The 25,370-nt window shown below is 44.6% G+C and overlaps 2 protein-coding genes across 2 annotated transcripts; one reads left to right on the top strand and one right to left on the bottom strand.

The window, feature by feature from the left end:
- Nucleotides 1–505: 505 nt before the first annotated feature.
- Nucleotides 506–24,581, top strand: Usp10 (ubiquitin specific protease 10). Its single transcript, XM_017078367.4, has 10 exons — nt 506–870; nt 1,914–2,515; nt 2,746–3,660; nt 3,740–3,980; nt 18,584–20,543; nt 20,873–21,128; nt 21,190–21,273; nt 21,333–21,500; nt 21,957–22,185; nt 22,244–24,581. The coding sequence occupies exons 2-10, from the start codon at nt 2,027–2,029 to the stop codon at nt 22,588–22,590; spliced, it is 4,689 nt and encodes a 1,562-aa protein (XP_016933856.3). The 5' UTR covers nt 506–870; nt 1,914–2,026; the 3' UTR covers nt 22,591–24,581.
- Nucleotides 6,581–11,219, bottom strand: LOC108012878 (monocarboxylate transporter 14). The gene has a single exon (XM_017078368.4). It carries the CDS (start codon nt 10,200–10,202, stop codon nt 7,746–7,748), a length of 2,457 nt encoding a protein of 818 aa, XP_016933857.3. The 5' UTR covers nt 10,203–11,219; the 3' UTR covers nt 6,581–7,745.
- Nucleotides 24,582–25,370: the final 789 nt, after the last annotated feature.

Raw genomic sequence — 25,370 nt, forward strand, 5'->3', positions numbered from 1 at the left:
CAATTTTCACCAGTGCCCTCTTAAGCTGCTGATAAAGCAGTAAATTTAGGTTCTCCGGAGGTTTAATCAAGAAAAACATATACAGCACTAAGATTCCGTACACAAAATATAAGGCTGATTTACCATTTTATGACAAGAGCCTATTATAGGGAACTAAAAAAGTTTGAATACAAATTTGTTATGCCAACGAGCTTTTATCATGTGCAAATTGTTTTGACGTGGTCTTTGTTTAAGTCCAAATATATAAAACTATTTTTGAATAACTGTAGTTTACAAACTTTTCGGGGTATTAAATTCATACTGATCTTAATTAAATATCGAAACATTTTACTTAGAATTTTAACATAAAGCCATTTAAATTCTCCCGCCTAATCTTCTTGGCCTTGCCACCTGCTGCACTGCGATGACTTGCAGGATGGTCACCCTAGCAATCGATAACGCGCTCCGATACATTTTCGGTATATTTGAGCAAGCGAAACTGGTATAATTGGAGAATGGAGGATCGCGCGGTCACACTGGTTTTTCGGCCAAAAAATAAAGAACAATAAAAACGCTTGTTGGCCCGCTAGAGAAAAGGGATCGCCAGCGAAAGCGAAGAGAGCGAGTGCCGTGCTAACCGGTGACCTCTCGCCGTGCCCGTGACCTGTGACCCGCGAAAGTGCCCGCCCCAGTGTCATTTTGTCGGAGCCGCAGCAGCAGAATTGGGAGCAGCGTGTAAAAAGTTGCGGAATTATCGTGGCACCGCGCGGAGAAAGAGAAGGAGAGCGCCGGAGAGAGCGAGAGCGAGCGAGCAAGAGAGGAGCGAGATTGCCGCACGCATAAAATATGATCAAATTGCAAAATTGATTTCAATTGGCCACTCAACAAAAGGTACGTTCGATAAACCGCCTCCCCACCCCTGAATTTACACCGAAAGCAACACCGAAGCCCGGCGAACTGCGTTTACATAAACCTCGGAGTCCCGAAACTCCCCGTAACCCTAGAAAATACTGGACAATCCCTAGCTTTTCCAGCTAAAGTTATTCCAATTTCTTTCATTTGCCCTGCCTCTCCATGTGTGTGTGCGAGTGCGTGCGTGCCTGTGTGTGTGTTGTGTTTGGCAGAGATGAGTAATTTTCAACTGCTGATAAACCCCCAAAAAAAACTCTAATTGGTCATTCAAAATGGAAAACTAGGTGAAACTAACCACGCTGCTTAAACCCAGTAATTGACTTCCCTTATTTATGTTTCCAAACAGTGAAAACCATTAAAAAGCCCTTTGAACCTGTTACATTCGTGACCGATATTCTCGTGAGCCGGCAAATCGCTGCGATTGCTCATCTCTAGCGGGCGGCGTGTGGCACCACAAAATTGGGCAGAAAATACGGTTTGAAATCGCCTGCACTTCGTTTTGTTTTGATTAATGTGTGATTTTGAAGAGGCTCCACTTTCATCAACTCCACTGCAATTCGGATTATCCGTCCCTTTTGCTCTGTTTATTTGATTTTCTTATTACACCGACAGCAGCTGTGCGGCGTTGCCAGACAGTTTTCGGGGCTGCGGCACGCGGAGTGGCGTGAATTGAAAATCGCATTCAATTAGAATTTAACCCGTGTCAAAAAGAAAAAAAAACTGAAAATGTGCTTTGTCGCTTAATGGCATTTATAATTAATTTTATTCGTGTGCGTACTTTTTGTATTTGTGTGGAAAATTAACAGCTGTTGCAGAATTGGTTCTAAACATGTGAACAACATATTGTAATTTATAGTTGATTATTTAAAAATATCAAAAATGTTTTAAGTTTTACAAAAAGTAGGGGTATTCAATTCTGACATTTTTAAATCTTAAATGTTAATATTTACCTTCTAATGATCTTCAATTTTTCCTTCGAAATACCATAAATATTAATCAGCTGTCCATATCTTCCTTAACAGCAAACAGCACTTTCAATGTTTGGCGCCTGCTGCGACTCTTGAGACTCGTTTAAATCCGCAAAAAGAACCAATCCAGGAACTGAGCCCAGTCCCGCTCTTTTGGCTTTCTGGCCATGGCGCAGCAAACGCAGCCGCAGCAGCAGGCAGCGCCGTCCACCTCGACGCCGGCCTCCACGGCGGCGGGATCCTCGGGAGGACCAGGATCCTCCGGAGCAGCAGGCGGAGGAGCCGCCACGCCCATCTCAACGCCATCGACCCCTCAGCCGGCCGTGAGCGGACCCAGCAGCAATAGCAATAACAATAACAACAACTTGGTCTCGCCCTCCGGGAACAACAATCTACTGACGCCCGTCCAGGCCTTCACTCCGGCCGGACAGCCCGTGTACAATCCACACGTCTACATGTCCGCCCACGGAGGACACCCCCATGCCGGAGCCCACTACCCGGCCATGATCCCCGCTCCGATTCCCAGCAACAACGTCTACGTGAACAACGTCACTGCCAATGTGAACCTGCATGGCTGGCCGCACGGCGTTCCGACCTACATGCCGGCTGGCGGGCAGCACCACTACATTGGACACGGCGACATGCCACCGGAGCAGGTGGGTGAAGCTGGACAGGATCAGTGTCGAAGAATTTTATTTGTTAAATTATATATATTTTACAAATCTGGGTGTCCTAGTATTGAAGTCATGAAGAAAAATTAATAACTTACTTTGCTTAGTCTAACATATTTTAGTTTTGAGCTTTCCGCTTCGTTGTTGCACTAAAAACAAAGCAGGGAACCTACATAAACTTCATTACTAACTCGCTGACTTATTAACCGAAACAGGGCAACGCCGTGATGCCGCATCTGCAGCCCCTACCCATCAATTTGGCTCCCCAGGGCGGCTCTCCGAACCCCCACACTCCCGGAATGGGTGGTGGACGCACGCGGGGACGCGGTCGTGGACGTGGGCCCGGTGGACCGCGACGCAATGACTACCATGGGCCACGTCACCTCCAGCAGCAGCAACAACTGATTACCCTGCCGCCGCAGCAGCAACTGCCACCGCCAGATGGATCCAACCCCGGCCTGCAACTGCAGCCGGATCAGATGGGCCAGCAGTTGCCGCCCCCGGAGGCGCACATGCAACATCTGCAGCAGTACTACACCGCTGGTCCGCCCACCTACGCCTACGGGCCGTATCCGCCCTACTTCGCGCCGCAGCATGCGAACCTGCAGCCGCCTCCGAACCCCACTGCTGCCCAGCAGGCCACCGGCACACCGGTCTTCTTCTCCGGACCGGTCATGTACAACCCGGCGTGGTTTAATCCCGGGGGCTACATCTACCCCATGATGCACCCGGCCGAGTATCAGTATGTCCCAGAAGATGCTGCCCAGCCGGGAGTGGATGAACGTGTCGCTCAGCCTGATGGAGGGATGACCCAGATGTGGCACTCGGCGCCCATGTACGCCGAGGATTTCGAAGTGCTGCAACAGCAGCAGCAACAACAACAGCAGCAACAACAACAACAGGTGGCCGTACATCCCAATGGAGGAGTCGTCAATGTAGGGGATGAGCTCAACCACAACAGCTCCTCTCTGCCCTCCTCGGAGACGTCGAGCATGCTCAGTCCGAGTTACCCGATATACGATCCCCAGATGCACGAAATGCAGCAACAAATGGGCGTGATGCAGATCTACGACGAAGGTCAGATGGCCGCCCTGCAGCCGATTCACCCAGGAGCAGGCCCGTTGCCCCAGGTAAGTGGATATGGCACAAAGAGGGCCTAGTTTGGCACACAAACACATGTGAAAACCAAACCTTTTTTATCGTTAACAGTACGAGGACGAACTCGCCGAGTGCGGAGCTCCGCCCCCTGGCGCTATTCCTGTGGCATGGACTGCTGCCATGCCTCTGCCACCGGATGGCGTCCAGCCAGCCCTGCTGCCCCCGCCACATCACATCTTGCAGCAAGCATCTCCCGTGCTAATCGAGCAGCCGACCCAGTTGGTTCTAGCTCAACCTCCTCAGCCGCCGACACCCACTCCTCAACAGCAACAACCGCATCAGGAGCCAATGGGTAAGTGCTCTCGTGCTCAGTATTGATTAGTGATTCATTTGGGTATTGGAATTCAGAATTCGCGCTGAGTTGCACTTTGTCTAATTTCCTACTTTTCATTATTGCCGTTTTTAATCTCGTTCCAATTGATGCTAGTTGATAAGGAATAATTATTCATTGAGTAATTGAGAACTTCGGCTTTGAACAGCAGTTGAAAAATATAGGTAAATAGTTTCCACTTGGGCTATATGTCATAGTTAATCTCCTTGTTGTTGGTCAATGACATCTTTTGATATTTGATATTTATCAGAGAACTAATCGTCTTACTATAATGCTAGTACTGTCACCTCAGTAAGTTATCTGTAAAAAGCGTTCAATTGTTTTTGTTAGTATTTTGAACTGACTAAAGATTTTTCATCGATCTAGAATAAACAAACAATCTTCCTAAGATTTATTCTGAAATTTTCAATACATTGCATACCCTTCTAATGAGAACTTAAGTTTTTAGAACCCAATAGCACCACATATTATCGGCACTATAAAGAATTTTCGATTTATCATGTTATTGTTCTGCGGCAAGGCCCGCGATAAACCCAACGAGAGCAGTTATTGGACTTTCAACCCGACTTGCGTCCAGAGTATCTGGTTTTCGTGTTGCCCTACACTTACTTAACAGCGTTTTCCATGATGTATTTTGGAATTCGTCATGGCGTGCCTTCGATAGCGTCGCCTGGCCCCCGTGTTTATATGCAGTTTTTGCTTAATTTTGCCTTTCCACGCTCTCTTTACTATATTCCCTCCACTCGGCTCGTACTCTTCTCAGGTGTCACCCGATATATATGGCTAAAATGTCTTTGGGGGACGACACGTTGATGTGAACACATTTGGCCATAGCTTCTGGGCCTTAATTATTCGGGCCGTCTGTTGCCAGGCCTTGGATTGTTTTCGGCTGGGATTTTTCTTTGGTTTTGGGTGTCTTCCACCCATCATTCCCGTGGAGCCTCCAACAGGTGTTGGACTTGTTGACCACTTCGCTGTGCCCCCAACAACAGCCCTCTATCCACCCACTCATCCATCCACCCACCAAGACACCCACTCTCTAATCAGCAACACAAGTGGCTTCCGTCCAGTTCTTTGTTATTATTTTAGTTTGTCCGACTGTTGTGGGCATTGTTCACGCTTATCAATCGAATGGTCGGTCTCGGATTCCAAGTGGAACTGGCGGAGTAGACATCCTAGACCACTTGCATACTAATCGTAATTGAGTGTGTCATGTGGCCGGAGCAAGGGGATCCATCTAGGCCCAGGGGCTGGGCGTTTCTATTTGCCTGGTGTCATGCTTAATTGCTGGACAAAAGGCCGAATGGGCTGAGAAGTGGACTAAGTGAATACGGTTCGGTTTGACTCTTGCTACTTTTAGTAGAACTTGAAAAAGGGGGGTTGGGTAGGTAAGCTACACTCGAGCAAAGAAGTTTATCAAATATAAGGGATTGGTTGTTAGTTCCTCTCATATGTAAATTGATCTCAGGAATATTTACTGATCATAAACATGATTACTTATTATCTTTAAAAAAATCTCAAGTCTTAGGACTATAATACAAGGATAATTTAACATTTGAAACGTAAATAGCCTTTAATAGTCATTTATACAAGAGCTGTTACTTTTTGTAAGGGAAACCCATAAATTATTCCTTTATAATAGAAAATTATAAAGATTAGTTCATTGATTTCGCCTGAAGCTCAATTGACATAGCAGATTACAAGATTTTGATTGATTTATGATTAGTTTAGTGATATTTGCTGTTCTAGTGTCATTTGTATTACCTCTTTCGTTTAAATGCACATGGAACCGCTAGGGAACTCACACGTGGTTCCAGTTGGTTTTTTAACCGTATCTCTATCTATGTCTGCTGAACGAGCTCCGTCCAGTCGAGGGGTTTTACTTTTATGGCTGTTTTCGAAGCACTTGTAGACGTTGTAGACGGTATTTCATATGGCGATATCGCCAAGTGTTTGTCCACAGACTAGATTGATAGGCGACATTATTTCCCCTGGGTCCCCTCAATTAGTAATGTTGCTCAAGAGCAGTTTAACTCCCCCGTGGCAAATTGATTGGGCTAATCATTTGGGTCGAGTTTTATGGGTTTTGCAAGTAAGCACGTTGTGATCTGATTTTCAGAATTCACTGATAAACGCATTACTTTAAGTCGAAGGTGATCTTTTGATCGATGGTTTTTAGAGCGCCACACGCTTCACCTGGGAGATTATAATTGTGCGAAGGCTTTCACGGACTACCTCTTGATATAAGTACTTAGTCAAATATAAGCGGAATCCGTCGATTTCATGTTTGTTCTATTAACTAAACGTTATGGGGGTCATGAATGAGGAATACACTTTCGAAAAAAGATGTTGGCTACTTTGGAAGAGAAATAATGACAATAACATCAAACTCAAACCTAGAAATATGAATTAAAGTGATAAATATCTAATTACCTATTTACTTTGATTACATCGTTGTGGTATTAATCCATCAATCAGTGTTCAATTCAGTTGATTCTTAATTGTATTGAAAATATCCCAAGCTATAAACCACTCTGAAATTCCCCCACGAAAACACAACCTTTGACAGTTTTTAAAATGTATGGCAATTTCTTTTATTACTATTCTGGCTGCTTTTCTCATTCCATCAACACTTATTGTTCTAAATGTTACTTTTGATGTGTTTTCCACTCGTTCCACTTGTTGTTGCCCTGTCCTTATGCGTATAACAGATTTAGAATATTGTTTGTGGTACATATTATATACTGTTTAATTAGTTTAGCCGCGTGAACAATTTCGTTTGTATAGAACTGCACTTGCTGTATTGCTTATGGTTCGTAGCTGCTAGGCTTTATATTTGGATAGTTTAAAACAGACACACACAAGCCTTAAAAATTCATTTGCTCTTGGTTTTAGTTGCTGTTGCTGGACTTTAGTTTAGTTAGTAACTTACAAAAATGAGCCGTAAATTTGTATTTTGAGTTTGCCACCTAAATGATTAGTGTAAAATTGAAAACAATTTTAGATCTTAATGCGGTTCCTTTGTGTGTATTCGCCTTTGAGTTCTCTTGTGTAGCGTTCTTCCTTAAAAGTATACAATTTATTGGTTTTCGAAATAGTTGCTGCTCTGGCTGCTGTTATTCTTTAAGTTAATCGGGCCACTTCTACTTAGCTACAGTTTACAGTTTACACACACTCTATATATCGCTATATCGCCTACAGTATGACACATTAATAACGCCTGGCCAACAACTATGTAGTAGAATACACAATAATCATTTATCTTTAATAGTAATCATAATGGTAATCATAGTAATCGTAGGGTTTAACAAACAAATAATAATAATAGAAGTTACTTTACAATATTTTGTGGTTGCTGTATAACAGTTGCAATCTACCAGCGATCGGTATCAGTTTTCGATCGTTAATTTATGAGCGTAGTATAATTATATATAGCCGAAGGTTTCTTCTATATCTTATCGCAAGCTAAGCTGAGTTCTCCTGGTAGAAAAGTGAGTTTCCGCAGCTCACCTCCTCCTCCGCTGTTGCCTAGGCTTAAATATATATGTGTATATACGTGGTATGGGGCTGGCTATACATATCCGACTTCTCCACTTTGTATATAGGTGTGCTCGATCTCTGATCTCCTCCTCTGCTGTATAAGTAAATAGAAAAATATCTCACCGGATCTCCTTGAGCCCCGCAGTGCCCCGTGTAAATTCATCTTCTTCCCAACTGATGCGCCCCTTAGAGCTTCGATTCGTTCGTCTTCTGGGGGAACTGCGGATGTCCCTCCTCTTGCTGTGGACTCGCCAGCGTCTTGATGATTTTGGGCACTATGGTGATGGGCTGATCCTCGTCCTCGTCCTCGGCATCCTCGCCCTGCTCCTCGTCTATGGGCGTAAGGGTCTCCACATGCACGGGCGTCTCCTCGGCGGGACTGCACCGCTTCAGGCAGGGCGCCAGGAAGCTGGTTATGGTGGAAATGCCGAACAGGGCTCCGGCCATGTAGAAGGGCAGGTCGTAGGTGTGCGTCATGTCGTAGATGGCTCCCGCCAAAGGCGTTCCGATTAAGGCGGCGAATCCCCTGAACAGGATCAGCAGTCCGAAGGCATTTGTTAGCTTGTCCAGGCCGAGCAGGTCGACCAGGATAATTGACGTCAGCGAGATGTAGCCGGAGATGGCCAGTCCGAAGAATATGGACACGGTTATGTAGGCCGCGTAGCTGTAGCACAGTGGGGTCACAGTCACGGCGATGGTGGACACCAGGAGGCAGCAGTTGTTGAGCAGCAGCGAGTTGACCTGCGGCAGGTCCGCAACCCATCCGCAGAACACGCGACCCACTGTGTTGGTGATGCCGATGATGGAGATCAGCATGGCGGCGTCGTTCTTCTGCACATTGTGCTCCTTGGCCGCATCCACCAGGTAGACAAAGGGCACATACAACCCGGCCATACCGAAGATGTTGGAGACACCGATCAGCATGAAGACCGGATCCTTGAGCAGGCTCACATCCAACATGGTGTTGACTACGGACTTCACGGAATCCGGAATGCCCAGGCAGGGACACAGGTCGTACTCTTCGCGGTGCTTCTCGGCCTCCGCCAGGGGATCCAGTTTGGCCACGCTCTGCATGCTCTTCTCGTACTTCGTCAGCGACAGAACCGAGTTTCGGTAGTTGGTCAGCGACTTCTGGGACTGATACTGGGGCAGGTTCGTCACGGATCCCGAATAGAAGATGTCCTTGCGGGACATGGGACGCACCATCCGGCCGCTGCTGCCCGTCTGACTGCCGCCCTGCCGCTGCGAGAGCGACAACTTGGACGAGGCGAAATCTCCGCCAGCTCCGGCCTCCAGATCGCCGCGAGAAGATGCCCTGATGGCGGCCAGCGAGGGTTGGAAACGCTCCGAAGCGGAGGTCTTCCTCACCCGCGTGTTGAACGCCGGCACGGATCCGTTCTTGGGCAGGCTCTGGTGATCGCCGGCGAGAAAGGCGGGCTGTGAGGCGTTTCTGGTCATGGCGTCCTGCGAGTGGTACGGGCTGTTCTCCGACTCGGAGTTCCTGTGCGGACGACGTCCGCCGCCTGCAGCTGATCGGGCGGACAACTGGCCATTGCTGTCACCATTTGGCGGGGACTGTGCGCCATTCTGGCGGTGGACATCGACCACCTTGGACTCCGTGATGGTGGGCAGCGTGGAAACGGGATGCAGACCCCCGCCGCCGCTCGCCTGTTGAGCCAGTAGCTCGAGGTTCAAGCTAGAGTGCACGCCGGGATCAGCATTTAGAGGCATCTTCAACTTGCGCTCCATGGTTCCATCCGGAAGCTGCACCATAAAGTGGGAGCCCGCAAAGGATCCTCTCTCCAGCTGCAGTTGCTTCTCCTCGTACATCCGCTGCATCAGGGGCTTCTGCTTCTTCTTCTTCGGGTAGGTCAAAGGACGCATCATGGCCCCGAAGATGGCGCAGTTGAGGATCAGACCGGCGAAGATGAGCAGGGCGTTCTTCCAGCCGTACTCCTCCAGGAGGTACGTGGCCAGGGGAGCAAAGGCGAAGGTGCCGAATCCAGAACCACATACAGCGATTCCGGTAGCGAGACTCCTCTTGGTCTCGAAGTAATAGCCCACGGCCACCACCGCCGGCAGATAGATCATGCCGAAGCCGAATCCTCCCATGAAGCCGTATGTGGCCATCAGCATGCTCACACTGGTGCTGAAGGTGCTCAGGACGAAGGCGATGCAGGCGATTATGCTGCCGGCTATGCAGACAGCCCGGCAGCCGTACTTGTTGGCCAGGGCGGAGACAATGGGCCCGGCACTGAGGTAGACGCCCGAGAGGAGGCTGCCCACCCAGGCCACCGTGCCCTTGCCCTCGTGGAAGTAGGCCACGAACTCCTCCAGGAAGATGCCGAATGTGTAGGCTATGCCGTCGACGATCATGTTGCACATGAAGCTGGCGAAGCAGATGACCCACCCGTATCCTCCGTCCGGCGGAGGGGGCAGCTCTCCGTACACGCTCTCCTCGTCCTCGTCATCCTCGTCGTTGTCCTGGTTGTCCTCGTCCTCGGGACTCTGCTCGGCCGTCAGCCTGGCCGCCTCCTCACAAGCCAGCTCGCTGTCCGTCCTCTCGAATCTCCGCAGCCTGGCGGAGGAGGCGGAATTGCCGCCGCCCACACTGCCGGGATTTGAACTGTTGATATCCACCATGGTGGCGGCCTAAGGGTTAAGGTTTCCCTCTAACCTACACACGCGGTTTGGTGGAGTTGAAAATTGAAAGAGTAGGAGAAGGCGGATGAAGTGCAGGAGGAGGAGGAACGTCCGCTTGGCGTCGCTGCCCGCGTGCGAATGCCAAAGGCGAGGAGAGCGGAGCCCAAGTTTATCTCTTGCCCGGCTCTCTTCTCGGACACCCTCTCTTTGGCTCTCCCAATGCACTTAAAGTACTGGTGTGTGCGCCTGTGTGTGTGTGTGTCAATTGTTATTGAGTTTTTGTTTTCGTTTAGTTTGATAAATTCATAAATTCACTGGCGATAAAAGGCGTGGGCTGCCTGTATTTAAGTAAATATTAACTTTTAACCGTGTAAGTAAATGTTAGGTGCTCCAGTTGGACTTGGTTTTGTGCTGGCTTTAACTTAACCGTTACTATTTGCTTTGTGCTTTTAGTTTTCGCCCATTTCCGCTTTGTTTGTGTATTTTTAACTTGCACTTGCAGCTGCAGCTGAGGTCACTACAAAATGTTTGTTTTCCTCTTAGATTTTCCCTGCCTTTTGGCTGCTTTTCCGTTTTCTGCTTTCTGTTGTCTTTTTATTTGACTTTGATTTTGCGTTTTGGCGAGATTTCCTCAGCGCTTTTTTCGGGGGTGCTGTACGTACGTATGTACGTACGTGTGTACGTCGTAATTTTCGAATGCAATTGTATAATTTTCCGATTTTCAGCTTTGAAATTCAGTTGGAGAGAGGCAGAGGCGTTGGTGAAAGAGGGGGTGGTGGGGGGAGAAAGGAAGCGGAAGAAGAGCGGAGTGTGATCGATAAAAAGCCCACACACACACGCTCGCTCGACGGCGCACACACACACACGCTACTCGATAACTTTTAGCTGCATTTGCATTTTAGCGACATTTTCATTGGCTTTTATTTTTTGCGAGTCTGGCGAAAATAACAATCTCCGATGCCGATTTTTAGTTTCCCGACTTTTGTTCTGGACTGCTGCGCCGTTCGCTGCGAAATGAAAATGAAAATTCCTCGTAACGGCAGCAAAAAGCGACTGTTATACGATATACAAAGACAAATTCTAAATTTCTGTAAAAACACTCTCTCTGTCGCTCTCTCGCTCGTTGCATTTGAAGTTCAAGCTCACAGAGCGCAAGCTCCACTTGTGCTCTCTCTCGCTCGCTCTTCTGCCCCAAAAACAGCTGATTGTAACAAAAACAAATGACGGGGTGGCCAGAGAAAGAGAGAGAGCTAGAGCGAAAGACAAGACAAACAACCCCTCTTTGTTTGCCCAAGGGTTGTCTTTTGTCTTTCTCCCTTGTGTTTTTTTATCACCTTTTGCTTTTCTTTGATTGAATTTGAAAAGTAAAGCCTGAAAAACCGGTAACCGCCTTTTGCCACATGGCTACGCTACTGTAACAGTGCTAACTGTGCTACCGTATAACAGTCACACAAATATCAAAGAGCGCCGAAACTGTTGCTCTTTACTGGCGATTTAGGTTAAAGGTTAACTGTATTTCGCCCCCAGAAGACTTTTACTTTTCAAACCCCACGCTCACCTCAACAGGACACCTTCTAGAGACTTGCCAAATGGAACATTCTTGAAATCATTTTTAAAACAAACATTCCATATTTTGAAATGAAGTTGATTGTTGGATAAACTAAGAAAGTTTCTTAGTAGGTCAAAAGTCTATGCAAATTTTATTCTGAACTCTTGAAATGGTTATGAAAAGTTACATTTTTTTAAAAGATTAACGTAGTTGAGCAGTAAGATTACCAGTTCCAATTGTTTACAGACCCTAATTCTTAAACCACACTATTTGTTAACCAAAATTTTGTTCCCAATCTTGATAAACTGCAATCCTTTCTAAAGTTCCATTTAGTGAAGTAGTACTGTCACCTAAGTGCGTGTTTGGAAGAAAGTGTTATTTTGGTCTGCCGCCTTTTAGGCGCCGACCAATTGTATAATCCGGGCATTATCTTAACAGTTGGCTCACCTAAATAATAAAATGCATTCGACACGCAGCTGATAAGACCGCCTCTCGAGATATTTGTAGTTATTTTGTTTATCAACTTTTTCGTCTGTTGCCAGGTCGTAAAATCGTAAAAATGTGCTTTTTCGCCTTCTGGTTTATAACAGTTTTTCGGCGTGGTTAGCACTTTTTTCGTCGGTAGTTGCGGTGGGAAGTCTTAAGAGATTCTAGCCGAGGGTCTTTCCTACTCTTTGTCTCTCTTTTTTTCCTTCGGGGGGAGGGATGTGTGCAGTTCTTCTTCTTGGGTGGTTGGTCAATGTCATTCATAAAAATTCCATGTCAAACACACGCACACATGGTGAAAAAAGAAACCCCTCCGATATTGTGGGTCAACGCTAGAGGGCGCCACTTTGGCTCTTCCTCCGGTTCGGTTCTTTTTCCCTTTTGTGTTTTTTTGCGTTCCGTTTCCCTAACTCGATTTGTTTGCTCTGCTATTAAGGCATTACGTAGGGACTCAAATGGCCAACGCCTCCAATCTTGGCCAGCAATCTGTGTGTGCCAGCAAATTACACTTAACTTAACTTAACTGAAATGTAATCCGAAATGCGGAATAACGGTAATCGCAGCAAAACTGTTATACCGCAATGCGTGTGGTTGGGCTTTCATTAAAAATGCATGGAGCGCAAAATGCACACTGCCTACGGACTCTGGGAAAATATATATGGGGAGGTGGTACAGGACACCCGATATCCCTGCCGACCCGTGGTAAAAGTTCTTTCGGTTTCAGGGGCCAGAGTGAATGGGCGGATTAGTGGGCGCTTGCACCAGGTGTCTTTGTAAAATTAGCTGCCCCATTTAAAACAGAATTCGGGCAGCCTTCTGTGCCAAAAATCAAATGCAACCGAGTGAAATGTGGGTGAAATAGGGCAATGCACTGGGGAAAATTAGTCAAATAGAGCTTAGTCAATAAGAGCTTCATATTTGAGCTTAAAAATATTTTATTCCATATTTTATTTCTGTCATTAAAAAGAATTTTTATGTTAATAAGTTGAGAAAACAGCAAACCTTAAATTATTTTAACAAAATATTGTAGTGAAGTTGCAAAAGTCTACCACTTTATTAAGCGCTTTCAAAACATCAGAAGATTAGAAAATATTAGAACCATCTATCTTTTACTAGGCCATTCGAACTTGTACACATAAAAACGGATATCTAGATAAGATTGATATTACACTATTTTTTTCACTGTCACAGATGCTCACTTTGAGTAATGAATAAACTATCCTTGAACTATTCATCTTTTTTTTTTTGCTGAGAGCACAAAGCTTTGCAAAGGCAAGAAGATAAAAAGATTTCTCCAGCTGTCCAAGAGCTTTCTTTCTTTCTTTATTTCCTCGGTGCTAAAAGGTTGAATGAACCAGCGATGACTCTTCAATTATTGCAACCCCCCTCCCTTGTAGCACCCCATTAAGAGCACCCCTTGATAGCCCGCCCACCCCTTTCTCCTAGATCCCGCTGCCTTCTTTGTTAATGAAAATGAAAATTGCGCATACGCCGTGTTGTGCAGTCAATGCTTTTCTCGCTTTGTGTGGCCGCTAAGCGTTTTTTTTACGCTGACAACGCTTTCCTTGCCATTGCCATTGCTCCGATTCAGATACAGATACAGATACACGGTGTCAGATACAAAAATACAGCTTGTAGAATATTGTGTTTTCAAAATGACGCAGTTCGTGCTGCTGCGACAATTTTACCTTGCCGTTTTTTGCCCGTTCAACTTGTTGCGTTGCTTGGTATGCAGCGCCTGTTTTTCCGACCGATGAGCCTGGCCTCTGTATCTGTCAGATACATTGCCTATCTGGCAGTTACAGTCGAACTTGGACGAGACACATTCCAACTTGTTATGAAAAAAAAATTTACCTGCATACATTTCAAATATTTTATTCCTATGCATATAGTACAGTTTTGATTTAAAACTTTAATTTAAATAAAATGGATTTAAATTTTTAACTTTAGGATTTTGTTAATCCTGTGTAAAATGACATACAAGGATCTTCAGTTTTGATAAATCATAAAAGATTGTTAAAAGGTTTTATAACATTTTTTCTAAGAATGTCTTGGATCAAAGACCAAGAAAGTTTAGACCTTTCTGGCCAATCCTTTGTAACTAAACATTTATTTTCAACAGAAAACGATTCTTCGATTTAGAGAAGTTGGACTGTATGCACAGGTCCATTGAAGCGAGCTCTCCTGTCCTTTCAATCTGTTACACGCATTTATATGTTAATGTGGGAGTGTGTGGGCGGTGGGCAGAGGATACATTTCAGCGCGTGTCCTTGGATTCCTCGGCTGTCAGTTCAACTCAACTTCTTTGGGCCTTTCCGTCACACCGTCGATGCTTATCAGGTGATGCTTTAAAGCCACTTCGAAATAAACCGTCAACAGCCCCACTCGTATACAGTTTGGCGATAAGGCGACGGAACCCCAACTCCTACTAACCCTCTTTCCGCACCAAAGACTTTATAGTTTGTTTGTTTTTCTTATGTGGCGAAGGTCGCGTGGCTCATAGAATTATGCAATTTTCGTCCGCACTCAATTTCACTTTTTGTTCTTAGCTCATCCCCCGCCCCTCTCTCCGTCCTCTCTACTCTCGGTATTATTTATTGTAAATTGACACAAATGAATTCAATTGAATTGTCTGCTACAATTCGTTTTTGGCCCTGTTGCCAGGCGATTGAGACTGTGCCCATTCCTCTTTGTTTTCTACATTGTATTGTATCCCCCTATACCATACCAAACCCCCTTGTTTTCCCATTGAATGATCCAACGCTTGAGCAGATTACTTATCAATTTCAATGGGGCAGCTAAAGCGGCAGTTAAAGAGCTGGGAACAAGTCTCATTATGGGAAGACCACTCGTTGAATTGCATACGGGTCAGTTCAATCAATATTTGAGCCAGGGAATGTGGGTGACTCACGTTACGCATACGCCTCGTGGGCTGCAAAATGGAAAAGGCTCCTGTTCTCTGCCAGCCTTCCTTAACATGCATTTGCTTTCAAGGCACAGGAAAAAACATGGTGGTAAAGGCAATAGAAAAGAATACAGTTTTGACCCAAGGTGGAATATATATTAATTTATTATACACAATACAATAACATTATTTTTTCTTGTTACTTAAAAACCAAAGAAATAAAAAAAAAATTATTATTTACTGTGTATAAATCAAGCACCCATTCAGGCAGTGAAAATAAGTGCAAAGTTTGAATAATATAAGTTCAAGAAAGACAATTTAATGCTATCTATATGTGCCATAATTGCATATATTGCAGTATTCTTTATACTGTTTCTTTGTTCTCCAAAATTAACTCCATCCGCCTCGCACTTTGGCTTGCTTTTATTTTTGTTTGTGACTCAGGGAACTGATTAAAACAACTAATCAACAAAATGAATAATCACTTTGGGGTAGGCATAGAATTACATTATGAAATTGATTACTTGGTTGTAGTTCCTTCGTGGCCAGCTTATCTGTTATGATTCAAAGAACTCTGGAAATGTGTTTTATTTCTTCTTGGTGCTAATATTTTTGAAGGGATACCCTAAAAACTTGAATGTTGTACACATTTGTTGTGTGCTAATGTCAAAATAATATGTATTAAGCCTCTGTTAAGTGAGAATAAAAATAAAATCTTCAAAGCAAGGGCATTTATTTATTGTTTGTATTTATCACATCATATTTATATCTTGATAATTATTTGTGGTGCGATTTTGAGCCCATGGAAGCGGGAATGTTTCTGTTTTATGTATTTGGCTTCTAGATTCTCTCAATTAAAAAGCGGCCATATCGTGTTTACAATTTGTGGCTCTCTCGGATCGAATCTAAGCTCAATAAGCATAAATTACTCATAGACCGGGTCTCAGACCCCCTCCCCTCCCCATCCCCGACTTCTGTTGCTAGCTAATAAAAAATTGAATAAAATCGCGCGTTCAATAACAGCAACAAATGGATATTGGAAAAGGGGAGGCTTTCGGAATGCCAGTGAATGAACCAAAAGCTGACCCATTTTCATTGGATGTTTACGTTCAATTTAGGAAAGGGAAAACAATTACAAAATCTCATTTAATTTCTCTAAAAACAGATATGGCCTAATGAAATGCAACTCGAGACTGGAAAACAAATTCATTTGAACTAATGAAGCTTGGCGAGTAAAAAAGTGTTATACAGATGAAACTGAAAGCGGAATTCTCAAGACGAGTTGGTTGTTTTTTGTTTGAAAGTGAATGAGGGGTGGGGTGGGGGTTGTATTCTAATGGATTGACATTGTAGCGAACCCCCGACCCCGTTGATTTTCATTTATCACATGGAACATGGAACAACAAATGGAAATGAAGTACAGTCTCGCCGCGTTTGCGTATTATATTGTTGTTCCGTGCCTGACAATTTCCCTGTTTGCTTTTGTTGCTGCTGCAGTCAACTTATTGCAATTTACCTGTGCACTCATGTCTGTAATTATCCATCCAACCTTGTGACAGTGCGGCGGATCCACCGCTCTCCCTCGCACAGTCCCGACCAGTGCGTCCCTCTCTATTGAATCGTTATGGCAACACGTTCAAAAGCTGTTGTTATTGCGCCCAAACTGACACCCTGGCACAGATTTCCCCCGCACATTGCCACTATTTTAAATGCATTAATCTCGGCCGCATTTGCTGCTCCACACATTTCCATACAGTATTCGCACTCGATTTGCTCGATTTCACCTATATTTATATTTATTGAGTAACTTAGTTCTCGGCTTGTTGGTCGCTAATTGAAATTAATTAGCGCACTCGCAATTCAAATTGTCATATGATGGGGTGGATATTGTAGCATATAGTATATCCAATAAATGGGCGTTTAACACCGCCTGCCAACGGCCAACTGCCGAATTCCGAACTGAAGAGCACTTAGTTAGAGCTCGTTCGCTAATATAACCCTTGTGGGGGAATCCAATCAATCCAGTTTTAGCACGTTTAAAAGACCAATAGATGGATATAAATAATAATGATAACAACAAGTACAGTCTGCCCTGGGAAAGTTGTCTAGTGAGCTGGAGCTCGATCAAGGAATAAATTACTAGTTTTTTTTAAACAAATTCCTAAGGCAATTTAAAGTCGAGAAGGAAAGCGGGGAAGGTATGTAAGCCATTGTTGGATGGTTTTTAAGGATTCTAGCAGGGGCTTTAATTTTGGGTATAGTATCCGTTTACAATTGGCCGCTTTGATAAAATTTTCATTATATTATCAATAGAATGTATTACTATCTGATGTGTAAATATTTAATTTAATGTCATAGTTGTGATTTTAGGACTTTCTTACATATTCCGTAATGTTACAGTTACTTATGGAACTTTTAGGAGCGATAATGATACATCATTTTATTGACACAATTCTTATAGAGTCATAACCTTGATATTTTGTTTTTTAAGTTGATATTAATACTACAAAAAATTTGTAACCGATTCAGGGGTATAAATCTTGTTATCAATATTAAACATAACCCAGATTAACACGTTTCCCCATTACCTTTGTGTGATTTAGGGAGCGATCTGTTTGAATTTAATCTGGGATGGGAGATCACATGGATGTTGACTCCCATTCCTCCGTTGTTGGGTTAACCTTTTCCGGTTTCACATGGAGAGGCTCTTATCGAACCGGGAATGGCTGGCAATGCCGTTTATCTTGTGCCCAGTATCAGGGGCGAGTGCGAAGTTCAAACACCTAGCAACAGGCCCATCGGCTGGTGATTTAATAACAATTTGCCCCGTCGATTGGCCGCAAATGGGGTCTACTCTGTGTTGTTTTTCCCTACTTGAGTTTGACATGGATTAGTTATGTTTTCTATTTGCACTGATAGCTGCAATCGATGGCCGGCTTTATCAGTATCAGCACAAATAAAGCAGAAATGCGGACAAGAGAACAATGCCTTTCGGCAGTTATTGGACCATCTATATATGCGGACCCCATGGGATCCAAAAAGGGAATATGATCTGCATTGTTCTCGTACACATGAATATATGCACACAGATTATCATGCGTTATCCGTCTGCTTTCTGAACATTGTTTGTGCATTTTCGAGTTCATCAAATAACAAATCAATTAAGGGTTTAATTAAGCCTTAATTGCCTGTGGCTTCCAAAAATTCCCTTATGCGGCTGCTATTTCTCCCAAAGTGCCTTCAGTGACACATTCCTTCAGTGGTCGCTGAAGTTATCAGCATTTGGCATCAATTGGCATCAATTATGTTGATTTTGTAAATTAGTTTGCAGCCAGCAATTGAATTTCTTCTCATATTTCAACAGAGGCTGCTGGGAAATTTGAATTTAAGGTCAAAGTAAAAGCTCTTATTGATTGTAATTTGCCCTCTTGCCTTTTCCAGTTGACAAGAGTTTGACGAACAACAACAACGAGGTGGCCTTGGATGAAAAGTTGGCCAACGAGAAGCAGCAGCAAATTGAATTGGAGTTCCGCCAGCAGCAGCAGGAGCAACTGCAGCAGCAGCAGCAACAACAGCAACAGGAACTGCAGCATCAACTGCAACAACAGCAGCAACAGGAGCAACATCAGCAGCATCAGCAACATCAGCAATTAGCGCCGCTGCAAATCGAAAAACCGCCAACAAAAGTGCCAAACCTTGTAGTAGCAACAGTGGCACCTCAACTGCAACAGCCACCGCAGCAGCAACAGCAGCAGCAGCATCAGCCAGCACCGCAGCAACATCAGCAGCAGCAAACATCGCCGGTGGTGGTGCCGCCACAGCAGCAGCAACAACCACCGCAGCAGACCAGCTACCATGATCAACATCATTTGCCACAGCAGCAGCAGCAACAACCGCAGCCACAGCGCAAGCCATCGCAGCAATACAATCAATCCCAGCAGCAACAGGTGCGTCGCAAGTACTCCTCGGAGTACAACCACCATCATCACCAGCACGGTAGCAGCGATACGGGCATCCAGACTACCAAGTCCATGTCCTGGACCAATTCCGCTCAGCACAAAAAGTCCACACAATCGGTTTCCGTCACTGCTTCGCCCAATAATGTGAACAATGGATCGGGTGGTGTGGGTGTTGCAAGTGGAACGACTGCCAAACCCAACTACAGTCACACCACAAAGACGTTTACCAACCAGCAGCATTACCAGCAGCAGCAGCAACACTTCCAGAACCAGAACAACTACAACAACAACAACAACAGCGGAGGCAGTAGCAGCAACAACAACAGCAGCAGCAACAGCAGCTCGAGCAGCGGCAACAATCAGCCCCAGGTGCGCAACTATGGCACCATGAAGGTGCCCTCATCGCCGGTGGCCAGCACAGCACCAACGCTGGAGCGCAAAAACAGCCAACAGGCAGCAGCAACACCGGCAACAGGAGCAGCAACTGCAACGCATGTGGCAATCACAACAGCAACTACCTCAACGGCTAGCATTACGGCTACCCCAAATCAATTCCAACTGGAGACTAACAACAACAGTGCACCACCAGTGGTCAGTGTCCCGCAGCAACAGCAGCCTGCACTGCAGCAACATCAGCCTGCACCGCAGCAACATGTGACAGCTGCACCACCAGCAGTAGCAGCAGCAGCCAAATCGTATAGCAACTATGCTCCTAAAAAACATCAGAGTTATGAGCCAGTGGTTCTAAGCTCCGTGGTGGCCTCCAGTTCAGCAGTCAATCCGCAACCCCAGCTGAATCTTGCCCCACCTGCACCGCCAGCTTCGCAGAACAATAGCGACAGTGCCCAGCTTTCGTGGGCTAGCTTGTTTGCCAGCAACAAGCCAGTGGCCAAGGTGGCGCCCTATGAGGCCAGCAAGCCACAGCAGCAACCGCAGCCACATCCAGTGCTTCAGTTGGCTCCTCCTCAGCCAGCTCTAGTGTCAGCTGCTGCTCCGGCTGTCCAGCTGGCAGCGCCACCTCAAAATTTGCCCCTGCCCACGGCTCATCAACAATCACAGTTGCCTGCTCCCGTGCCGGCGCCCACAACTCCGCTTATCACCCCAGGAGCGCTCTCCTATTCTGCGGCATCTGCTCAGGCAGTTCCCGCTCCCAGTCCCGCGTCTGCATCCGTAAAACCTCTGAAGCCGGAGCCACTGCGTCAGGTGCAGCAACATCTGGATGAGTGGACCAACAAGTACGCCGAGTACCTGACGCGCCACAAGATCAACCTGGCCCCAATCAGCCTGCGTCCTCGGGGACTGACCAACAGGTCCAACTACTGCTACATCAACTCGATCCTGCAGGCCTTGCTCGGCTGCTCGCCGTTCTACAACCTGCTGCGCTCCATTCCCAAGCAAGCGGCTGTCCTGAGCGAGGTCAAAACCCCCACTGTGAACGCCATGTAAGTTTGAATTCGAAGTGCCTTGGAGAAACCAAGCCACATGCAAGTCAACAGACACTTCGGCATTGCTAGCCGTCGTCTGTGTTACGTTCGTGGAAGATAAAATGGCACGGGCCCCGCCTACGTTTTTTGGTTACCTCCGTTCTGGCTGTAGCTGCTAAGCGTTGGGGTTTGTGCACGTGCTCCGGTTTTAGCAGAGGGTCTAACTTTCAATGTAATTCCTCCGCCAAAGCGGGCACAAACATTTTTGAATCATTGTTTACTTGTTACCATGCTAGTTCCAAACAAGATCCTTACTCAAATTACAAATCCGTACTTACACCCCACAGGATGTCCTTTATGACCAACTTTTCATCGCTGCCTAGCGGCCTCCGCCTGCGCCTGAACAACCTCAACAAGGGATCGCAAAGCAAGGGCAAGGACGAGTTTGTGGGCTCCGATTTGCAGTGCGACATGGCCTTTGAGCCCACAGAGATCTACAAGCTGTGGAACGACAGTCGCGAGGAGCATGTCGAGGGTCGCCAGGAGGATGCCGAAGAGTTCCTGGGCTACGTGCTCAACAAGCTCAACGATGAGATGCTGGAGGTGAGTGCACAAACATATTGGGACTTACATTTTACTTATGCTTGGTTTCGCTTTTTTTCAGGTCATTAAACTAATCGACAAACCCACAACCCAGCAAAATGGCCAGGAGCCGGCGGAACCAGAAGACGGCGGCGACGTCTGGCAGGTAAGTTAATTGCTGTTAATGTGATGTAATTTCAGTTAATTGCTTGTTTTCCCCATCAGATGATTTGCAACAACCGCAACAAGGGCAGTGTTACCCGCCAAACTGACTTTGGACGCACGCCCATAAGCGAGATCTTCCGGGGAGAACTGCGTTCCCGGCTGCAACGCGAGGGAGAGCACTCCACGGATGTCATTCAGCCCTTCTTTACTCTTCAATTGAACATCGAAGTGAGTGAGATTATGAGAGATGATATATATATTAGATGATTTTAATAAAATCCAACGTACCATAAGGGACCATATTTTTCAGTCCTCTTAGTTTGTTAGTGTTGAAGAGCTACTATATTTAGTTTGAGACGGCCTTTCGCCTTCGTCATCATTTTTATCGGTATTAAACCATTCAAGGCCCAGCCACAGACAAGTCAACAGACACTTCGGCACCATTGCCCAGCCGGCGGTGTTACGTTCGTTCCACCAGCCTCGCCTACTTTTGGCGGTTGTCTCCGTTCTGGCGACAGTCACTAGACGTTGGTGTTGGTCCACGTGCTCCGCTTTGCATTATAGATTTTCTTATTGAAATGGTTTTCTCTTCAACAGTGGGCACAAACAATAAAAAATACTAATTTAAGTTATATGCCCATTTGAATGACATGCATTAAATCCTGCTTATTTTTTTTTTTACAGAAAGCTGCATCTGTGAAGGAAGCACTAGAAATCCTGGTGGGTCGGGACCAGCTGGAGGGAGTCACCGGCAGCAAGACCAAGCAGGAGGTGGTGGCCTGGCAGCAGATGACGCTGGAGAAACTACCCGTCGTCCTGATATTGCATTTAAAATACTTTGACTACCGGTCCGATGGGTGCACAAAGATCTTGAAGAAGGTGGAGTTCCCCGTGGAACTGAAGATCGATGCCAGTATGTTGCAACGAAATCCCCGATTCCGTATCTCTATTAGTAAACCTATTTGTTGCAGAAATCCTCGGCTCGAAAAAGACGTCGCAGAAGCAACGCGCCTATCGCCTGTTTGCGGTGGTGTATCATGATGGAAAGGAGGCCTCCAAGGGCCACTACATCACGGACGTGTTCCACACGGGCTACAGCAGCTGGTTGCGCTACGACGACAGCTCGGTGAAGCCGGTCAGCGAGAAGCACGTCCTCCAGCCGCACACCCCGCGGGTGCCTTACCTTCTGTACTACCGCCGCTCCGACACCCTGCCGCCGCAGCAGCAGCAGTCCCAGCAGCAGACCGCCAACGGCGGAGGATCGAGTGGAGTGGTGGGCAGCAGCTCCTCCTCATCGAATGCCGGGGACAACAAGTGAAGGGCGACCGCGACGAAGGCGCTGTTGTAAAAATGCATCAGAACTTTAAGTGCTAGCGACATACTACATCTAATCTTATGTGTCAGTGCGTGTGAGCGAGAGTGCGAGTTTGAGAGTTTGGTTTTATATGCATACGTATACAAATTAACAATTAGATATATTCGAGCGGTATATATTTAAGCCCAAAGTCCAAAGCGCATGTCCGTGTGCCAGAGTGCGATTGTGTGAGGAAGGAAATTAGCTCTAAGCTAGACTAGAATTAAGATCGGGCAGAAAAATAGCATAAGCAGCAACAAAACTCGTTGGAACGAATGCATTGTACAAAGAGTGGGAGGATCGAAGGGCTCTGTAAACTAAACAGCGAGTAAATTACCATATAACATAGTGCTAAATCTACAAACTCCTCCAGCGAAATGAAACTCCCCCATTTATCTGTGGCACAAAAAGCTCTCCCAGCCGTTAATCGTAGTGAGTGTTAGGAACACATCCCCAAATATACTAGAATTTTCTCGATATGTTATGACAAACGCTTAGAGCTGTAAATATACACAAATAATCATATATTGTAGTTGATCAGTTTCGCGGCATGCAGCATGCATTTAAACAAACCAACCCAGCAACAATATATCGAATGCTTTGAATATGCTTTAAAGAAATATACATTTAGAACCAAGGTCTTTTCGACACAAAGAGTAAATACAGACAGTGGTGGTCGCAGTAATAGCCGCAAAATCTCAAAATCAACAAGCCAAATTGAGTTACTTTGAGTATGGTCTTTAAGACGCAGGTCGGGTAGGATCTTCTTTTTCTAAAATGTTTTTTGCTCAGGTCGAAGGTGGCAATTTTTACACAATCAGCGGCCAATATGTTAAATAAAATGAAATATAAAGAGCTGAAAATATATTCTTTAAGGCTATTACTCAGACCACAACTGTGCATTGCATTATTTCGTACATGTTTATAAGCAGCTAAATAAGTTATAATCGCGTTCATTTTGTAATTTATTTTATATGTTGTTTAGTTTTACACGCAATCAGTTAGGCAGGCAGATTCATATATTATACGGAACTTGTTATTCATAGTTAGTGAAACTTTTTTGGGATTGCCCCTGGCTTGGATTCGTTGTTTGCCTTCATGATATTCAAGTTCTTCACAACTTACTTTTTCTAGGTCTAGAGCATTAGTTTGTACGTCATGTTAGAGAATTGTGTTGGGGTTGAAACGAAAGATTTGAAAGGGAAAAATATTTGTATGTAACCGGATCAGAACTAAAACTAATCAATCATACTAGTTGATAGCTATCTAACAAACGTATACACCAATATATATTTTCTTAGGCTATATGAACGCATATATATTATTTATAGATATCGTGCCAATGTTAAAACATCTAAAAATTTAAAAAAAAAATGGAATTTGAGTAAGGAAAGCTAGTAACTTGTCAATGCTTTGTATAGTCAGCGTCTGAACAAGAATGGAATATATATGTACGGTTAATAACCAATCCAATCATCTAATTGGAACTAAACTTTTCGGACTCAAAAAAAAAATTTCATTGCATACTTTTAGACAACCGTGCTTTGACTTTTGGGAGTTTGAAAATTTTAGAAATCTTCATAGATCGATCGTTGATATGAGTGCTGCTCCCACAGAAAAAGTACTCGTTCTCAAATGGATTGCAATTTAGTAGTCTGCTTAAGTACCAGGACTTTAGTGGTGTGGGGACAAGCGGAAATCTGGAAATATTCTTAAGCTAATCGTATACTAGAGGAATGCATTGACATATATGGGGTATATTATGAATAGGACACAAAAGCGAAACCATAAATATAAATCTACATATATATATTTTGATGTTATACAAATATGAACTAATTGTAAGCCAAATTATAGGAAAACATTTTTATAGAAACTTGTGCGCGTCTGCGTTTTGCTAGTTACAAATAGGTTCCTAAAACTACAAAAAAAGCAAAAAAAAAAATAATACAAAATCGATACAACTATAAATCGTAACGAAATGTTGAAGCAAAGGAATATTGAAAAACAATAATATTAATACTGATATATGTAGTCTAAAGCCAAGCTAAAATCATAAACAGTAACATTAAAATGAAAACAAACAAACATACAATACATATAAATTTATAAATCCAATTTATACAAAACCGAAGCAAAGCAAACAAGAATGAAAAGATTGAAAGAAGTTGAATTACCATTAACATATATTTTTGCAAGCGAAATTAGAATGTCAAACATAAACGGAAGAAACATGTAGGATTAAAAATACAACTAAAGACGTAAATTGTAACATTATCGCTTATATGCAAATATTATTTTTTTTGTCATAATTGTTATATAATTTATGGAATACTCCAAAATTGTTTATCCTTATTTTAAAACTATTTTACCAATTATACCAGCACTTATCGTTATGTCCAGTCCGGAGAGTGTGTTTTAAAGCTATTTAGAAAACGGAATCGAAAACTGAATTTATTTCATATGTAACCATGTAACTTTTATTTTTTGTAAGCCTCTAACTGCCTAATGGTCTTAAAACGCACTGTCCTCATGTCCTATTTTTTTGTATAACCAAACACGATTTTTCTTCGTATCTTTTGATAATTTTTGTAACATCCTTTTGACATTTTGTTGTCCCCGTTTATGTATGTTTTAGTTCTTAAGTAGTTTCTAAGGCTGTGTAACTAACTAAGCATAAGTACTAACACTTTTTGCGTATGGCCAGGTGTGGAGAGGGATCTTTATTGCCCCCGATCCCGATC

This window comes from Drosophila suzukii, chromosome 3 (genome assembly GCF_043229965.1).
Source record: "Drosophila suzukii chromosome 3, CBGP_Dsuzu_IsoJpt1.0, whole genome shotgun sequence".
NCBI lineage: Eukaryota > Metazoa > Arthropoda > Insecta > Diptera > Drosophilidae > Drosophila > Drosophila suzukii.

Excerpts from the sequence above, each read along its gene's own strand:
- Usp10 (XM_017078367.4), top strand. The coding sequence starts at position 2,027 with ATGGCGCAGCAAACGCAGCCGCAGCAGCAGGCAGCGCCGTCCACCTCG. Across the intron at positions 21,501-21,956 it reads CTCTTCAATTGAACATCGAA|AAAGCTGCATCTGTGAAGGA; the intron begins GTGAGTGAGATT and ends TTTTTTTTACAG. Across the intron at positions 22,186-22,243 it reads GGAACTGAAGATCGATGCCA|AAATCCTCGGCTCGAAAAAG; the intron begins GTATGTTGCAAC and ends TATTTGTTGCAG.
- LOC108012878 (XM_017078368.4), bottom strand. The coding sequence starts at position 10,202 with ATGGTGGATATCAACAGTTCAAATCCCGGCAGTGTGGGCGGCGGCAAT.